This window comes from Mixophyes fleayi, chromosome 4, assembly GCF_038048845.1.
Source record: "Mixophyes fleayi isolate aMixFle1 chromosome 4, aMixFle1.hap1, whole genome shotgun sequence".
NCBI lineage: Eukaryota > Metazoa > Chordata > Amphibia > Anura > Limnodynastidae > Mixophyes > Mixophyes fleayi.
Genome location: NC_134405.1, coordinates 226,785,861 through 226,805,739, shown reverse-complemented (window position 1 = coordinate 226,805,739; position 19,879 = coordinate 226,785,861). Strand labels below are relative to the sequence as shown.

At 37.6% G+C, this 19,879-nt stretch overlaps 1 protein-coding gene across 1 annotated transcript; it reads right to left on the bottom strand.

The window, feature by feature from the left end:
- Positions 1-13,378: 13,378 nt before the first annotated feature.
- Positions 13,379-18,640, bottom strand: LOC142150083 (pinopsin-like). The gene is made up of 4 exons (XM_075205330.1): positions 18,258-18,640; positions 16,090-16,418; positions 14,963-15,208; positions 13,379-13,639 (listed from the first exon to the last, which is right to left on the bottom strand). Exons 1-4 carry the CDS (start codon positions 18,580-18,582, stop codon positions 13,505-13,507), a joined length of 1,035 nt encoding a protein of 344 aa, XP_075061431.1. The 5' UTR covers positions 18,583-18,640; the 3' UTR covers positions 13,379-13,504.
- Between the last annotated feature and the right edge of the window lie 1,239 nt (positions 18,641-19,879).

The window sequence follows — 19,879 nt, the reverse complement described above, 5'->3', positions numbered from 1 at the left end:
TCCACTTTTTCTCAAATTAAACTTGACATTACATTGATTTATTACATGATGTATAGTGCAGGTTGACAATTAAATGTTATATTGCTCTGTTGCTACCACACTGTGCATGTCTACTCTGTGCTTGTATGCCCCCCCCCCCCGCCCTAAAGCACAGGCTGCTTGATCCTGGCCAAGCTACAAATGAGGATAAACACTATGCTTACCAAGAGTTACTCTGAATAGGCTGGCACAACTTTCCCAATAAAAACTTTGGTCTTTCATTTCTGTCCTAGGTATTATCAGCAAGAGGACTCAGATGTGGGTTTTGTCGCATTCCTACATCTTCTGGACAGTGAAGCACGTTTTGGCCCACAGATGATCTTGTTTTCCTTCCCCATTCACGATAGTTGGGTGGGTAAGAGGCATTTGAGATGGCCCATCATGTCATTACTAACACAAGATATAGAGTCCAATAGCACCCCGGAGATATTGGTTATTCATCTAGGTGGAAATGACATAAGGTCAGGGTAAACGCTGAAACGAATTATTCAGATAAGGACAGACCTGTATAGTATCATACAATGTTGACCAACAATTAAGTTATGTTGGTCCAATATAGCTCCTTGTTTTACTGGAGACCAGACATTCCGCTTGCCCCTAATGGTGGCCATTTTCAAGAATATTAATCAGGTATCGGGTAAAGTCACCAGATCCTTAGGGGGCATGGTTATAGCTCACTCCTTGTTATCAATTGATTCCCCACGGGGGTGTAGTCAACTTGTTGTGACTGCATTTAGCACCGGCCAATAGATAAGGATTATCCTGGGTTGGTGGTACAATGGTCTGACTTTTCCACCTTTATTGGTTTGCAAACATTTAGTTGACTGCCCTGCTCTTAGCGCCATATAACCATTCATGTTAATAAAGCTGTGTCCTTTTTCGAAAACTTAATTTAGTGTCCGAGTCTTTATTTGGTGAAGGTATGGTAAACATAATCTAGAATGGGTTGTGGACTGACAGGAAGCATTCACGCTATGCATTTTAAAGACCTTTACATACTTACAGTACATCAGACAAAGGACTTGGATCCATCCATGTATATTGTTTAACCATATTACTGTTTGGACCAGAGGTGGCAATAAACCTCTGATCTTAATGTATTCACAATGCATGTTGCAAAAAGTTATGTAAAACAAAATTTATGAAATGAGTTTTATTTATAACACTTGAATAACACTTGGGAGCATAGTACTTCCTGGAAGTTATAGAGATAACTATGCAATATTATTATGATTATAACACAACGTTACCTTACATAATTCTACATAATGACTGTACAGCTTGCTCTTTAACATGCTAGAGAGTGTTTTTTAGATTTTAAGAAAATGCTTTTTTTTTACAAGCTCTGTTAAAGAGGACCTGATACTTTTATCTTTTAAAGCTTTTATATAAATGCAACAAGAGAGACCTCTGCTGGTATTGTTTGAAATAGTATTGCATTTTAAATATCATGTTGGCTGTAATGGATCTTTACGGTAACATCCTTCTTCATAAAGTCAGTTTGGAACAAGGTCTGAAACTGCAGTTATAAAAAGAGTGGCTATAAATTAAGAGTGTTTGTTGTTATAAAGAGTTGTGTGGTATATAAATATGGAACATACTATGTATTTGCTCAAGTATAAAATAAGATGTTAATTTTCCTGGTGACGATCACTCATTTATTAACATTGCATTAGGTACAAAATCTACATAAAGCTGTAGCAACCAATGAGATAATGCTTTGATTGCTGAATTTCCACCAGACAGAAAAAAGCTATTTATTGATTGTATTTAGATGGACAATTTGAACTGAACTACGACAATGTAAATAAACAAGCTCTACAGTCTCTACACCCAGGAAAGAGGACAACAGCGTTGCTCTTGTTTTTACATATGAGGGCCAGCTGCAAGAGAAGGATGGGACCACATCATTTGCTGCAATTACTGTAATCAGCAGTACACAATCAGTGTCATATGTAATTTTGTTGCAAATTACTTGGTATCAGTGACCTGGGAGTAAATTTATCAAGCTGCGGGTTTAAAAAAGTTTGAAATCAGTTTCTAGTTATCATTTATTTAGTACATACTACAAAACTGTAGCTAGAATCTGATTGGTTGCCGTAGGCAACATCTCCACTTTTTAAAACCCACAGCTTGATACATTTACCCCCTGGGGGTAAATGTATCAAGCTGAGAGTTTTCCAGCGGGTTTGAAAAACCAATCAGATTCTAGCTATCATTTATTTAGTACATTCTGCAAAATGACAGCTAGAATCTGATTGGTTGCTATAGGCAACATCTACACTTTTCAAACCCGCCGGAAAACCCTCAGCTTGATACATTTATCCCCTGGAGTGAATTTCTGATATGATATGAAACTAGGTCTCTTCATAAGTAATTACTTATACAACCTGGTCTTTTGTGTATTTGTATAAACTGTTTGTAAATCCTGAATCATACTCGCCCAGTGGTCCATGCTTATATCAGAAATCACAGAGAAAATTCTCTCTTAGAGCTTTCAGAGACAATGTGCAATATGTAGCACTTAGCCTCATGTATCAAACTCCCATTCTCCCATAGATTGTAAGCTTGTGAGCAGGGTCCTCTTACCTCTCTGTTTGTATTACCCAGTATTGTTTAATTACTGTATTTGTTCCCAATTGTAAAGCGCTGCGGAATTTTCTGGCACTGTATAAATATATTTGATGATGATAACCATGGTTATCCTACAGATTACAGAGCTGCTGGTTTATCATGGATCTCTTTTTCTGCACATATTATTAGCATAAGCTTGTAGTACTGATGTGCCAAGGTCCACTAACTACATCTTGTTCCCCTATGCCCTATCATGCTCCACACACTGTTTTATCTCTGGTATAGAACATGTCTATGCTATTAACAAATGCTCACAGGTTGGGTCTATTAAAAAAATTATCTGAATTACCCAACTCTCTGTATTGTTAATCGCCTGCACTTCTCACCACCAAGACTTGTCTTCTACATTTTGTATTACTGTCATTGGATCTGACAAACATTACTTCACAATAGAGATGCTCAGGCTCTATTCTCCGAGAACCGAGTCCACCCGAACTTAGCAAATCCAAGTACCGAGCCAAGCCAGCTCAGTACTTTTGTGCGCCCACGGAATTGAAAACGAGGCAAATTGAATTCTATAAGTACCGCCCTCCATGGCAATCCAGCTCCATTTCACAGAGACACAGAAGGGGTAACAAGATTCTTGGCAGTCTCTAGTGCAGTTGGGCAGCGTCATAGAAGAAAAGAAAGGAGAGGAGGGGTAGCAGTGTTCTTCAAAGTTTCCAGTGACATTCTACTGTGTTATAGCTCACACAGAAACAGGAGAGCTCCATTGCTAATTGTTATTGCTGAAATAGAAATAATTGGGCTGGCAGTCTTGTTTTAAATCTGCAATCACATTGTACTGTGCTATATAGCCAACACACAAACAGGAGATCTCCTTTGCTCAATTGCTAATTGTCATTGCTGAAATAGAAATAATAGGGCTGGCAGTGCTGTTCTAAATATGCAGTCACTGTACTGTGGTATCAAAATGGATTCACGGCAGTATACAGAAGACCAGGAGCACCAAACAGCTCCTGGCACCAGTCATGATGATAGTAATCCATCTACATCATCTGCTAAAGCCTATGCTAAAGTGCATAGTGTTTTTAAGTCAGGGAAACAAAAATGTAAAATAACACCTTTTACCTTGGTATAGAAAAAAAGACCTGTAATCCAGGCAAAGTTATCTGCAGAAAAAAATAAAATTGCCAACATGCCATTCTACATACGCAGTGGCAAGGAAAGAATGAGGCCTTCACCTTTCTCTATGAGTGCTAGTTCTGCAACTGTCACTGAGGCATCTTCTTGTAAGGTCAGTCATGACCAAGCAAGACCTTGTCACTCTGACTCCAAAATTGGTGTCCCAATACTTTTACGTGTAAAAGCCGAGCTGGAAGAAAACAGTAAGGCATTAGAGGAAAATGTATGTTCAGATTCAGAAATGACACAAATCCCTGAGGAGAGTCTATCCATGAGTGCTATGTGGTAGCCTGACCTTTCTGATAGTGTACCCATAAAGAAGGTCCCTTTCCCATTTCTGCTGATGTGTGCATGAGCAGACCAAGTATAGCCAGTGATACACAAATTGAGGATGCCACTGTGGAATTGCAACAGGATGAGGAGGATAGTTGTGTAGCTGACAAGGGCACTAATGAGGATGTTCATGAGGATGATGTTGTTTGTGTAAGTCCTGCACCAGTGAAAGCAGTTCTTGCCAGTGATAAGAAGAAGGCCATTGTCTTGCCTAGGCATATGACCAAAAAATCCACCCCTTATGTGTGGAGTTATTTCTATCCAAATCCTGACAACAGTTGACTAGCCATTTGTAGTGTTTGTAAATCCAAAGTCAGTAGAGGTAGGGACCTTAACCATCTAGAAACCTCAACCATGTTACGCCATTTGAAGCGAGTTCATGGGAAGCTGTTGGGAAAATCGGAAACTTATGCTAAAAAATAGCAACAAGCAGTTCAGCATCAGCTAGGTCACTTCTCTCAGCTAGATCCCGACGCCTGCAATCTAAACCCACAAAACCGTCTTAATCAATATCCTCGGGTGGAGCGATCAAATGAACTATAACTGATTTCATGAACCTTTCTCAGTTTCACTGTACCCGCCATGTGCTCAGGGTGATGGCGATCTCCTCGTCTACATCCTCCAAAACTTAGTCTGCCGGGGCCAGTGACACAACCATTTGTTTTCTGAGGTGTCTTAGCTGTTCTTTAAACTGAAGACATTTATCGTCCTGCCTCAGGGCCTCCTCTGTATTATTCATCTGAAGCGCAGTGTATCTCGTGTACAAGCTCTCTTAAATCCGGGATCTCATCCGGTGGGTCACGTTTTAACTTAAGTAAAGTCTCCTCAGCTGCATCTATATATTGGTTTAAATCTCTGATTAATGCAACGTATTCCAACATAACTGATTCCATGCTGCCCTCATGTTCCGTGTCACAGTCTGTCTGAAGCAGATCTAATGCTACTCCAGTTGTAATATCCATTCCTGCGTCTATATAAGTTTGGCAGTTCTTCAGGGATGAGAGTGAGGTATCCACAGAGGAGAAGGAGATTAAATATGCAGCACGATCAGACATGGTTTAATAATGTAGAGTTCATTGACAGCAATGTTAGGCTTAAGGCAGCTAAGCTATTGGTATCTTGTTTTGTGGGGTCCCAAACAAACCAAGCACTTCAGCCACAAAAGTGGTACTGCTTGTTGCTAGAGTGCTTGGTTTGTTAAACTGTACATGTCCTTTTCAATATCTTACATATGGGTGTGTGGGATTATGTGATTTTAGCATATGTTAGCTATTCTAAAATATACAGATTCAAAACCAAAACCGAAACCAAACCACGCAAGGGCATTTTTGCCAAAACCAAAACCAAAACACAAAGTTTATCCAGATCCACAACCAAAACCAAAGCCAAAACACAGGGGTCAGTGAACATCTCTACTTCACAGTATCAGATTTTGTATAGGTGGTATAAAAGGAGGTGCTGAAAGTGATTGAGGTAACAGCTGTATGGGTGAGATTTGTAGATGATATTTTACAGGTGTGCTAGAATTTTTTATCTATCCCACTTATCTTGTATTTCACTAGACTGTACAGCTTTGTAGATGACATTGGGAGCTTTTATATTACTTATTTACTGTCTCTGGCTTATTGCTTTCATTGTTGTTTACTGCTAAAGTGTTAGTCTTTTCACATTTGGAATTTAAAGTGATTAAACGGGAATCAGTTATATTCTCTCATTTTTGGGTATTCCTGTAGGAAGGTATTTGTAGGAGGAGTGCATGCAGCAACTACAGATTTTCAGGCAAACATTTCAGTAACATTCTTCAGATGTCTATAGAAACTGGTAAACTAATGTCCTTTTTCATTATTAATACACAGTATTAGTAGTGTATATGTTTTATGTATTTAGATTTTTTTTTATATATATTTGACATAGTATGTGTTTTAAGATTGTTATGAGTGCATATAGGCACTAGACATTGCATGTAAAATAGGCATGGCCTCATCTGTTTTTTTAGGGAACCACCTTCACTGCATTTTAAAGGCAAAAAATATAACCAGAAAACAACAAAATGGTTATCAGTGATTGTCCTTATCAGTATAAAGCTGTACATATCTAGCACAATAAAAATCTGAGATATTGATTCACATGTTGATCAACATTTAAGCTTGCATGTTCCCATTCTGTATTTCTTCTTTCAGCAACTTCCTTCAGCTTATTTGCAGAATGTTTTCAGAACTATGAACGTAGGAAGATTGCCATCTGGTGGCTACATCTTGAAGTACAAAATGTAGTGTAATTCAAAGAAAATGAGAAGGACCTAATTCAGTGGTTCCCTTAGAGTCTCCATAGTTCTTTCAAGGAACCCCTCCAAAATAATTACCGAGCAGTCACATTTTATAAGTAGCTAGGTCAAAAAACGTAATAAGTATTTAGGTCAGGATAGAAAAACTTATTTAGTTGTCGGGAAAAATACACATAAATCCAAGGGAAAATAGTATTTTTCTATATTTTTTTCAATTATATTTCTGTCAAATAATAATTTGCAGCTAACTCACTCTGTGCCCCTACATCATCTCCACGCTCTCTGCCCCCCTACATCATCTCCACACTCTGTGCCCCCCTACATCCACACACTGTGCCCCCTCTGCATCCACACACTCTGTGCCCCCTCTGCATCCACACACTCTGTGACCCCTGCATCCACTCACTCTGCCCCCTCTGCATCCACGCTCTGCCCCTTCTGCATCCACGCTCTGCCTCCTCTGCATCCTCGCTCTGCCCCTCTGCAAACTCGCTGTGCACTCTCTGCCCCCTCGCTCTGCCCCCTCTGCATCTTCGCTCTGCCCCCTCTGCATCCCACCATGGCCAGTAAGAGAGAAAAAAAACTTACCAATCCGGTGGCGCCCGGGACCCAGCATCCTCTATCCTGCCGCTGAGTGTCTGGCGTGGTAAGTTTTTTTTTTTTCCCCTCTTCCTGTCAACGGCACCCCTGTGACAGCGCTGCGGCACCCCTGGGAGCCACGGAGCACAGTTTGGGAAACTAGGGCCTAATTCATTAAGGCCCGTAAATGCCAATACTTGCCGTATTTTGTGTAAAATCACACTGCGCATGCCCAGAAACAAACCATATGCCAGAGAATGCAGTAACGTCCAATTCATCTTCGAGCGCAAAGGGACCCTTACTACAGCTTACAGCCTACGAATTCAGGGGTGGAATGGGGAGGGAATAGGTCTATGCATGTAGTCAGTGTACAATCAGGGCGTGCCAAGCTCAAGCACAGGCAGAAACGTCTGATTCATGTTTTGGGCATCTCTATGTTACCTGTATTTCACTTGCATTACTTGCACCAACTACAGGTCTGCTGTAAGTGCCGATTTTTTAATGATGACAACTGTGGATGCATGCTAGCACATGCACCTGGAGCAACTGTAAAAATGTATTTTATGTACAGCACACATTCATAACATCCTAATAAATGTAATTTATGGATAAGAAAAATTAAAACAACTTTTTTTATTTTTCAAAGTTTGTCATTAATGACTATGGGCCTGATTCATTAGCGATCGGACCTGTTGCGGAAGTTGCAATGCATATTTTAAGAACAAACTGGGAGATAAGAAATTCACAATTTAATAAGGAATGGAAAGTTGAAAAGCACAACCACCTTCAGTCCTTTATGCAACGAAATATAAGATGCAACGGATCTTAGCTCATCTTAAAATCTGCATCTTAACTTCCGCTCCTTATTTAAAGATAAGAAAAAAGTGTGTTACGTAACGGCAATTGTGGGAGGTGCAAAGGGTTTGTTTACAAATGTTAAAACACAAAAATGGAGTTTATTTATGCAAGACAGTTGTAACCACATTATTCGTTTTAACACTTACATATTCAAAGAACCTGAAACAAAGGACTTTGAAGTATTTTTAAGGAGCTAAATCAACACACCTTCTTATTCATCTACATGAAAGTTCATTTAATGTGTTTGCTTGAGTTTGACTTGAATTGAGCGCATGTGGATGCATGGATGCAAATCCATCTAATTTGCTAGCATAAATAAATATGCATATTAAAAAGAAAAATAATATATGCTAAAAAATTCCGGTGGTAATCGTTAACACGATTACCACAATTACGACACCGACCTGAGATACAAAAAACCCCGAAAGTATTAAAAAGCGATGTCAATATTAATAGACTTACCTGAAAAGTGACTTTCTACATGACCAATGATGCAGAATGGTGACCGATTATGATACAGGGCCCTAAGTATGTGGCATTGGAGGGGGAGTTACATTTATAATCAGGAGGCAGATTTTTCGTTGGGGTTGGCCATGTGTTTTTTAAACTTTGAAAGCTTTTCTAAAAGTAAAGCAAGTGTGTGTATTACAGTATTGTATGCGAATAATAGAGAACTCACGTCTCCTAATCTCCTCCCTAAGCTCCTGCAAGAGCTGGGGCTGGCACCAATGTCGATCACTCCACACGTGCTGCAATTGTACCACAGAGTGCCGGCGTTGGAAACGTCGCCACAGATACCTGTGGACCCTTTGGTAGGCTCGCAGTTTCATCTCATTTAAGATGTACCGTCCTGAGGGCATGCTGTTCATGTTCATTGGTCAGCACTCTCAACTCTCTTCTTGCGAAGGTGGCAGATCTCATCTTTGACACTCAAAATCAACTGTCCAATACTCTGCTCTGTGATTGGTTCTCTGAGAAAATGCGGGTGAACTCACGTCACTCGTGGCTCATTTCTACACCTGTGAGTAAAATGTCGGCCTGTCATTCAACCATAGTATCCTCGATTAAACAAAACTTTACTCTAAACATAGTTCCAGACTCACGACTGTTACCTTGCCACATATTTTACCAGTGTAAGTAATTTGAATTTGAAGGCCAGATTTGTACCTAGGAAATGTGCATTGTAGTTGTACTAATTTGCATGCTACTTTGAGTAAATTATCCACCCAGGCCAAGGAACACACATTTAGCAGTGTGTCTGTGTGAGTATGATTTTGGACATGTAAATGTAAATCGTAACAGAACAATGTGATGTTCCCAGCTGGTTTTTACTTCATAAAATTTGTCAAAATAACATACATCTCTCTTTGGTACAGCTGGGCTGACTTTAAACATATAAAAGAAAAAACGTATAGAGGCTCAAGGAACGGGTCTATCAGCATGCACATCATACTGACTTTTTTTTGCAGATTCTCAAATGTGTTAATCTTTGTTTGCAAGCTAATCCTAAACCTAAAATCTTAGTCATCTTAATGGATGCATCACTATTGTCATTAATGTAATGTTTTTGATTTTCTAACCTTGACCTACACTGCACCAGTGCGAAGTATCATAATTACATTATTTTCACACACACACACACACACACACACACACACACACACACACACACACACACACACACACACATTGCTTAGTTAAGGAAGATATTTTAAAATGCACATGGTTGGAAAGCCCTATGTGTAGGGGAAGTGGAGGTTTCCCATCTCCATAGGGAATGTATTGCAGTGGTCAGTACACAAGACTTGTTTGCCATTCTGGAGGGTGAACATTATGCTGTGTGAGGACACTTAAATGGTTGGATGATAGTGTAATAATGTAATTCAATTTGCAAGTTGCTTACCAACTTAAATTTTGAACACATATTGAAGCTGGGTTTGGTATTCCAATTCTAGCATGTGGCCCAAACGAATATTTACAAACAAAGTTTCAGCTGCTGCTTGCAGATATTACCATCCAGATTCTGCAATGAGTGTAATGTAATGATATGTCCCTGGTCAATCTCTATGTTAATTTGTAATCAGATCCATTCCCACTAGTGTTAAAAATATCCTATATAAGAGATGTGTTTATTTACATACAGCATCTCCTAAAAAACTGGTTCTATAATCCAGTTTAAACATTTACACTGTATATTCTGGCTGGAAAATTCCTTTCAACTCTTAAATACAAATTAAACTAATACATACAAGGTACACCCAATACAAGATACCAGACAATAATGGCCATTAAGCACATGTTTAATTATATATAATAAAACAAATACTACATGTAACAGACAAAGTGCAGTTTGGTAGTGCTTTCATGTGGTTTACCGTGACAATTTCCCCCAAAATGCTAAGGTTACATATAACACAGGCTTTTTTTTACAGTAAAATACAGTAAAACATATGACTAGTGTGTGCAAGTGGTGACAGATGTGTCTCCCGCCACCATTTAGTATGTTTTGAATTGTGTATATATGTGTGGCATGAATGAAAATTGTCTGAGTGTACATAATTGCAGATGTAGAGAATTAGCCAAAACTTTTATGAAGCAGGTGGAATTCAAATATGGAGGATAGTGTCAGTGCTTTACTGGTGGACTAAACTGGACTGGAATAAAATCTGGGTGTGAGGAATAAAACAAACGGTGGTCTTGTGAATGACACCAAGGTTTGGTACTTAATTGTGTGTAGTTTGTGTTTTGGGCTGGCCCGTGCACAAGTTTGTTAACAAAGTGCTGATTGTAACAGGACTTTCAATATTTAAATGTGGTTTGAACATTTACTGCCCCAGGAAGCGTTGCCACATACAATTCTAACATTTAATGACCCTACTTTGTCCACATTTACACAAGTCAGGTGAAGATTGATAGTTTTGACTAATATCAGCTGACATGTGGGAGTAGAGACAAATTCATCTAACGCATGGCCCAAGAGAAGAGGGGTTAAATACTAACATCAAAAATATACCTAATACCAGCTAATTTTGGACCACTAAATATAGCGTGAGTTAAGAGGTGTATGCTGCTCAGGGCAAACCAATAAAGGATGTGCAAACAGATAGTAAGTCTAAATGTATCCCAAAGGACAATGGAGTTAATGGTGTGTATGAGAAGAGAATGTACAGCAGTGTACTAAGCAGCAGAGAGATAATTAGGAATATTTGCTGAGACTACTGCTTCACATTTTTAATGTGTATGATACATTAGTAAACAATTAAATCACAATACTTTGAAACTAAGACAGCCCTATTTGTTGTTTTGGTCCTTGGATGATGATAAAACAATAATGACTAATTGAAGAAAAACATAGTCAGGGTTTTTGGATTCTCAAGGTAGTTCAACGTGTGATAATCCAGGATTCTAATCTGTTTTACATCTTATTAATAATAATATTATTATTATTATTATCATAGATTTGTAAGGCGCCACAGTGCTCCACAGCGGGAAAACAGGGCCTACATAAAACAAGGACATACATAAAACAAGGGCATACAAAATAAATGCAGACATGAAAACAAAGGGTGTGAAGGATCTATACAAATATTGTATGCGTTTTTAGCAAGCTGTATGAAACAATAAGACAGACCACTATGTGATAGACTGCATGGGCTTCATTTAGAGTTAAAAAAAATGCACATTTTCACCCCTTGAATGCAACATGTTTTGTCTAAAAGCAGACTTTTTTTTCGTTGCACTTAACTCTAAATAAAATAAAATTGCTTAAAACACGTAAATCTACAGGGAGGATGTAAAGGAACTATGTAGCTGAATAAATTTGTATTACAATGAAGATTTCCTCTATTACATTTCACTATAAATTAGATTTTGCCCAATAATTTTGACTTATTACATATCCCAGTTAAATGCTTATTGCTCTATAATTACAGCCAAAATGTTTTGCTTGATTGATCTTATTTTTACAAAATTAAAATACAACCATTGCAATGCACTTGATGTCTGTGTGTAGGTATTAATGATTTTCATTTTAGAGAACAGAGCTGCAAACCATCGTTGACATTTTGGATATGCTTAATGCAGGTCTGTTCTTGTCTCATAGGACAATGTACCTCACCTTGTCATATTCTCCAACATCAATCTTAGAATTTCAGTTATTCCTGAAGAATCATTTGTTCACAAGTCTCTCCCGATCCTCCATAGTCATTATTGTCTACCCAAACCACCCCCACCATCCCCACTCACTGCCAGCTCTACATCATACATCAAATATCCCCCCTCATCTCTTAGATTGTAAGTTTCTTTGGATTGCCTTATATTTCATGAAATTGAATGTTGTTTGTAAAGAGGTGCCTTTAATATAGAACTATGAATAAAATATTGTAGATTTGCAAATAAAGGCTAAACTGGAGGGCTAGAGGCAGGGTCGGTGCAAGCCCAGTGGGCACCCTAGGATAAGAGAGAAGGAGAGAGGTTAGCGAAGGAGAAGTGGCTTTGTGTGTGCTAAGTATAGAGGTGGTAGTGACGCCAAAGAAGTGTTTAAGTTCACAGAGCAAAGAGGTATAAAGACAGTAAAGCAGAGGGCCATGACCAGAGTATTGAGTAGCCCCAAGAGAGAGAGTGGAGAAGAGAATGCATCAGAAGTAGAGACACTGAAGGAGCTTTCAGAAAGGTAGTTGGTGAACCAGAAGAGAACAGTGCTGGGAAAGCCAAGAGAGTGAAAGAGAACTGTGTATGAGACTAATGTTTATGATTGGTAGCAAGTAAATTTTCCTGTTCAGCATTATATATGTAGTATATATACTTTTCATTCAATGTAGGATGAAACTATGGCTTTTTGTAATTTATACTAATTTTACAGCTTTTGTTTTCTCTTGGTAAAATTACTATTTTAACAAGCAAACTTGAATAGAGCACATGTTGAGCTGACATAAAATGGATGTAAGTGCCATTCTTTAAAGTGAATATGCGTCTCATGATGTTGCACTACGCTTGCACACAGACATTAACTAAATTTATATTTTTACATGGTGAACATGTTATTGAAGAACAGGGACTGCATAAAAAATTTTTTTACTAGCATTTTCAACAAAGAATGTTTCTTTGATCTCATCCTTCTTAGGATATATTAATTAATACAGTATAGCATTTGGCAAACGTGCTATGTCTGCTGAATTGCCTGTTGTAGAAAGGTGAAACATAAGATTAGTTAGGAAATCTTTATGCATTTCTTTGAAGTTCACATGGTACAAAGACACCTGTGGCTCTCCAGCTATTGCAGAGGTACATGTCCCAACAACTCCAAAACTCTAGTCTCTGGCTGGCAAGGTTTGCTGGCACTTGTAGTTCACAAACCCTGGAGAGACAGGGTCATGTACGCCTGCCTCATATTGCTTTGAGCAATCATAATTAGGTCAATGTAGCTTCTGTTGCTATATTTTAAACTCAAATGAAAGGAATTGCTTTACCTGTATTGTGTATGAAAATTCTCATATATCAAACAAATTACATAATAATACAATTGTTCATGTTTGCAGCACAGCATAGCTAATTTTAAACAGTGCAAAATTAGTTTTTATGGCATACTATTTGCAATGCAGTCATACAGTTTTCTCTGAAAATATCAAGTTGCATTTTACAATTCTGCAATTACTAGGCTGGAGTCACTTGATTGAGTTTGGGAACAGTTTGGCTTTCAACTGGAGCAGCCATTGAAGCGCTTTCCTCTTCTGGTGCAGATAGGTTGATGTGTCCACATGTCAAACACTCTACAGCACAATTGCGGAACTGGAAAAAAGAAGCAATATTAAATTATACATTTTATAATAACAATGTCAAATACCTTCCAACATTTTAGTGAGACCGTCCTGTTTTCCCATTATAAAACATAGTTCTAAGTGCTTGTACTAAACATGTGGCATATACCATATATGTGTATACGTTACTCATTTATGTACCTTTTTATCTAATCATTTAGTGTTGGGCAATTTCCTTTTATTTATATCATCCTGGCATTATGTCTAACAGAAGGCAAAGGAAGTGGATATACAGTCTCTATACAAACTATGTTAAGGGTATGAATTATACTTAATATTTTAATTCTTTATGAAAAACAGTATAAGATAACAAAGACAATTCATGGATTGTGTTTATTAGATGGACCACATGTAAAGCATTATCGCATATACTGGACAAGTTAACCCGTGCATGATACTCATGCATTCTAGTCAAATCAAGCTACTTAAGGTGTTAAAAAGGTTCTTGTCATGCATTTGGGCCATAGCCCAGGCCTCAACCACCAACCACTCCCCACTGTCACCCCCTGGCAACCACCAACCACTCCCAACTGTCACTTCTCCTTCAAGAAATATATATATATATATTTTTTAAATCTTTATAAACACTTTTAACAATTAACAAATTAAATTAACAAATTAAAAACATCTTAGTATACCAAATTTCAGCCCTTTCTGAATTTTTTTTTCCATACACACTAAGAATTTAGTAGGTCAGTGTATAACTCCGCCCAGCAGGTGGCGCTGCAGCTTGGTTTTATTTTTTCCACACACACACAGACAGACTAACACACGCCACTAGACATTTATATTATAGATTATATCTCACAGTCACTATACCGCTTCTCCATGTGAAGTGTGCAAGACACCGAGACCTATAATGGCATATGGTGTCACAGAAGGGACACACACAGAAATATTACATTCATTAGAATGCGGAAAAATGGTATAATCACTTTCTACTTCTGGAAGAGGACATAGTGAAATTATGTCAGTAGATCAGATCAGAAGTTACTTATTCTCAAAATAAGTAAATAAGCGCTCAGAAAACAAACACAAAAAAGCAAACTAACAAACTGATCCAAAAAATGAAGTTGTAGCAGGCTACGTATCTGTAATGCCTACAACATACAATTCTGCTGTTTATACTGTTTAGGTTTGAAAGGCAATGAAACAACATTGTGGAATTATTACTAGCATGACAACCCTTTTTCCAAAACATCAACCAATTGGCCAATGTAACCCAAGTCAACATGATCCTGGCTTATCTAAATTTCATACAATTGCTGATCTCTACATAATATGACATCTTTACCTGTTTGTTTAGAAAGATATAGATGATTGGGTTGTAGACAGGACTGGTCTTGGCAAAGTATGGTGGCAGAGTTGCAGCAAGAGGAGGAATGTAGAGTGTTGGATTAATGATGACAATCAGAGCAAAAACTGTATATGGTAGCCAGCATATGAGGAAAGCAATCACCATGAAAAGCACCATTAATACTACTCGTAGCTCTTCCTCGCGGTTTGTCTTCCCTCCCTGCTCTTCTATTTTCCTGTTCAGCTAAGGAAAAACAAACACAATGAAAATCATTGTGCAGTCAAGATCTAACATTGAATTCTGTACATGCACAGTACATTTCTGATCGCGTTAGCTTATATTTACACATCCATGTATACACAGGTGCTGCACGTCCCAATGGGTAAATTCATGTTCCATCTGTACTATGAGAACATCAATTGGGTTTCGAAGGTGGGACCATAAATCATGATCTTCTATTACATTTTACTTGCCCCCATTATTTTACCTTTTAACTTTTTCTCCAAAAAAAAAAAAAAAATCCCCTTTTTTAAAGGACATGACTATGTAGACATTGACCAATGTAAATTAAGATACATTGGTTTATGTCTACGTACTTATGTTCATTATATGAATTATTTGCATCTAACTGGAACAAAGGGGGTGAAATTAACAGTACTGATTCTACCGTCTCTCCGATGGTGTAAATTGACACACAAATCTGCTAAGCAAAGAGACACTTAGTCCAATGGGCGCAAACAATAATCAAAGAAAGGCACCTATATCAAATAATAATAGGTCACACCAGAACCTATAAACAAATGATAAAACAACAACAAATTTGCTGAATATAGTATTTGATCTGCTTGATTGGCGGCTGTCAGCAAATTTGTTGTTGTTTTGACACACAAATCTCTCCACTGACCCATAAACATAAGCATAATACATGCAATGATTGTCTTGTGACGTCAATTGTAGATTCTTATGCTATGTGGGCAATTATAAATAATAAATGTACCCCGCATTTTCTTGCTATGGGCTGCATCACTTATTTTGCCTGTGCACTGTACCCATTTTCATCAATGTTTTCTCCCTTATATATATATATACAGCACCTACATATTTTATATTAGATGAAAACATACCTTATGCAATGATCGCAGTATAGTTCCATATGAAAATCCAATAATGGCTACAGGGATAATGAAGCATGTCAGAAAGTATGCAATCAGGTAACTATAGTTGCTCCAGGACCTCTCTTCCCAGCCAATGGAGCAAGAGGTCTGAACACCTTCAGGACCATAAGAACTCCAGCCAAACAATGGTGCTAGAGCCCAAATAAGGCAAAACAGCCAGATAAATGCCAGTCCTTGGTAACCTCTTTTGGTGCTGAGCTTCAGGGCTCCTACTGGCTGGCAGACCACATTGTACCTCTCATATGCTAAAATGGTCAAGGACCAAAGCGACACAATTCCTGCAAGAATGTATTAAGACAGACAACAATAATTAAGTAGGCTCTTTTCTGTTTGAAGAAAAAAACACAGACAAATTCCCCCAGCACACTGCTATAGCCAGCAACAGATCTGCTATTTCTACTGTAGATAAAAATGCAAAAGTGTTTTTTCCTTTTAGGATAACCCCACCCTTTCATGCACCTGTTATAGCCTATAAATTGATTTGAGCAACTACCAGTTCTTTATTTCTTTTCTGTTTGAACCTGCAACAAAACCTATTTGCTGACGAAATATATAAGAACTCGTACAATATATTAGAAGTCAGTTATTACCATTATATTATATATTTTTTATTTGCCTTATATAAAAAAGAGCCTATTATTTAAATTGTGCTGTTTGGTCACTTTTTTTTTTAACATGGTACAGTAATTATCAGTGGTTGAAGTGGAGGTGTATACAGTGGTATGTCATAGTGCCAGTGGTAGTCATATTAATGACTACCATAATACCGACAACATTTATACCTCCAAAAATAATCTGATTGAAAGAATGCCTAAGAAAGAAAATAATGACTTACAATAAAAATGACAGTTTGGATAGCCGAAAGATAGCCGAGATCCTTACGCTACATCCCGATTGCTGTAAATTCCGGCAATTTAAATTCACGTCACTGCTCATAGCCGCACTGATATCTCTGTATTTAAAGCGCCAATGCCAGGACCTCATCACTTTAATAATTAATTTACAACTTAGGGTCCTGGCATTGGCGCTTTAAATACAGAAATAGTGCGGATATGAGCAGTGACGTGAATTTAAACTGCCGGAATTTACAGCAATCGAGATGTAGCGTAGATGTCGGCTATCTAAACTGTCATTTTTATTGTAAGTCGTTATTTTATTTTTTTAGGCATTCTTCCAATCTCAATTTTTTTGGAGGTTTCACCGATGTCGGTATTACCACCATCGTAAAATGGTACCTAACCCTATAGTACCACTTCTACTGCCTTCATTGTAAAACTATCAAATTCCCTTAACTTACATTCTCATTACAATTTTTATATCGCCACTTCTAAATTTCCACTTCAACCACTGATAATAATTTTCAAAAACAAGAACAGGAATTATGTTACTTGTCATTTGAAATGTAGTGACCACCAAAGGGAGTTGTTCATAAAAGTGATATATGGCAGAAAATGTTAACCTGAACAAATATGGAAAGACGAATCATTAAAGATGTGCAATGTCAGCAATATTATGTTTTAAAAGTCCCCTGGGAAAAAAAATCGCACTGATATGAAGAAGTCTCAAAGAAATGCCCTGTATATATTGTATATTATCAGTGCACTTGTTGGTTACATACCTCATTCTTAAACAAAACAAATCACAGCTACAGTTCATCTCAAAACCATCAAGAGACAATTTACTGCCTATATATAAACACAATGTAGTCATGTATTGTGATTCATTTTGTAAACAATAATGTAATAAATAATTGTGGTTTGGTCCCATACCAAATAAATTAGATAATCTCATATTCTGACAATTTAATCTCAATTCTGATGTTTTCACAGGTCAAATCGGGCAAAGACACTTCAACTTCAAGTTTGCAATTCAGTCTATGTATAAACTTCGATGTGTAAAGCTGCATAATATGATAAAATAAAAAAATAAAACTTTTAAACATATTATACTTTTCATTTTAACACTTTAAAAGTCTGCATCATCAATGCAGAATCCTAACCTAGAAATAAACCGCTTACCTTTTGACAGTTATCTTTAGCTTACAAATAAGTATTTACTGCAAAATATACCTATCAGACAATAGACAAACATTTACTAGAAAAAACAGTGTAACTTACCAAAATAGTTCACAGCAAATCCCTGAAAAACACAGAATTTTTTACCCAGGTAAAAATAGCCATGATAATTGGTACTAACCACTATGGTAGTACCACACAGTGTCATTAATAGGTCAGAAAACGAAAGGTTTACAATAAAAATATTGACAGGATTGCGGAGTTGTGGGTTTTTCATGGTTACTAAAATCACCAGCAAATTATTGAAAATTGAGAATACAGCATTTAAAAACATGAGAAATGACAAAATGCCATATCCAGATCGGGGGAATATTGTAGGTTTTGCAGTTAAATACTCGCTTAGGGCAGTTGTATTAATGACATCCATATTGATATAGCCTCTCTCTTCCACACTCAATGTGCACTAATATTATAGCTTCTGGCATTCTTGCTTCTCAGCTGCATGGTTTGATCTGTAAAATTGCTTTTAGATTTATTGGTTTGTGTATTATAAAGGATAGATACATGGTTTAATTAAAGTGCCATCTGTTTCTATAAGCTTGTCTTTTACATATGTACTAGAAGGATACTTAATCAGATTATATAATCATCTGAGCAGGGATTAATTTAATAATAATATGAATACTATACTACTCTACGGTGCTTATTAGCTAAATATATTACATAGTACATATTATGTAACATACAGGGGGGTATTCAATTGTTAGCGTTAACGCTGAAAAACGAGCGCTCAAAAAATATTACCGTTTATACGGTAATATTGCGCGCGAAAACCGTTAATACGGTAGTTTACTCGCGGAATTTCAGCTCGCCGCTCCCTGAGTAAACTACCGTATTAACGGTAAGATTTTTTGAGCGCTCGTTTGTTAGCGATAACGCTAACAATTGAATACCCCCCACAGAGTAATGATAGCTGTGAAGTTTCTTAACACTAGACTTTAAGGCCTCTATTTATTAAAATGCATTATTTAGGAGGACTTTTTATCACTGCTTATCATGGCGATAAAAAAAAAATCACTTGTCATCGCAATTACTAAAAAACAAATAACAATGCTCAGCTTCCCCGGCGATAATGGACCAGGGTTAATTTACTGTTTTGCTGGACCAGTCTCTGTGGATTTGCGCATGTGTGAGTACTAACGGGTAAGACATTGAAGTGATATTTTTACTTTTTCCGCCTTTTGTGCCCACTAACCAGAAGTAGGAGAGTAGGTGTGCAGGAGAAAACAAGTAGGCGTATTTGTGTAAACAGTCTTTTTAAGGGAGGTTGCAAGTGTAAGTAGTGGAGCAGTATATAATACTCTGAAGTGTGTTTTAATGGTTAATACAACATTTATGTCACAGGCAGGAGGATGCTATGTTTGGAGACATTTGGTGTCACAGAAGTGTATGTGTCCCACACAACTGTTTTTACTGTTTATATTCACATAGACCTACTGTCTCCCAACTCAGCTTGTAAGGTAATGATTTATTGAAGGACAATGAGGCAATATGATATGTCCATGTAACTTTCTATCTCTGTGTATGGTCCTGGCGTGCATGGGCAGGTAATGCACATCCTTGCTTGTGCTTTCCTCTGCCCTGGATAGTGCTTGAGTGTGGGCATAGAGTGTCCCAACTCATGCGGGTCTTCCAGCAATATCTGTTTAGTGTGTGCACTTTGT

Excerpts from the sequence above, each read along its gene's own strand:
- LOC142150083 (XM_075205330.1), bottom strand. The coding sequence starts at position 18,582 with ATGGATGTCATTAATACAACTGCCCTAAGCGAGTATTTAACTGCAAAA. Across the intron at positions 15,209-16,089 it reads TACTGCGATCATTGCATAAG|CTGAACAGGAAAATAGAAGA; the intron begins GTATGTTTTCAT and ends GTTTTTCCTTAG. Across the intron at positions 13,640-14,962 it reads ATATCTTTCTAAACAAACAG|TTCCGCAATTGTGCTGTAGA; the intron begins GTAAAGATGTCA and ends TCTTTTTTCCAG.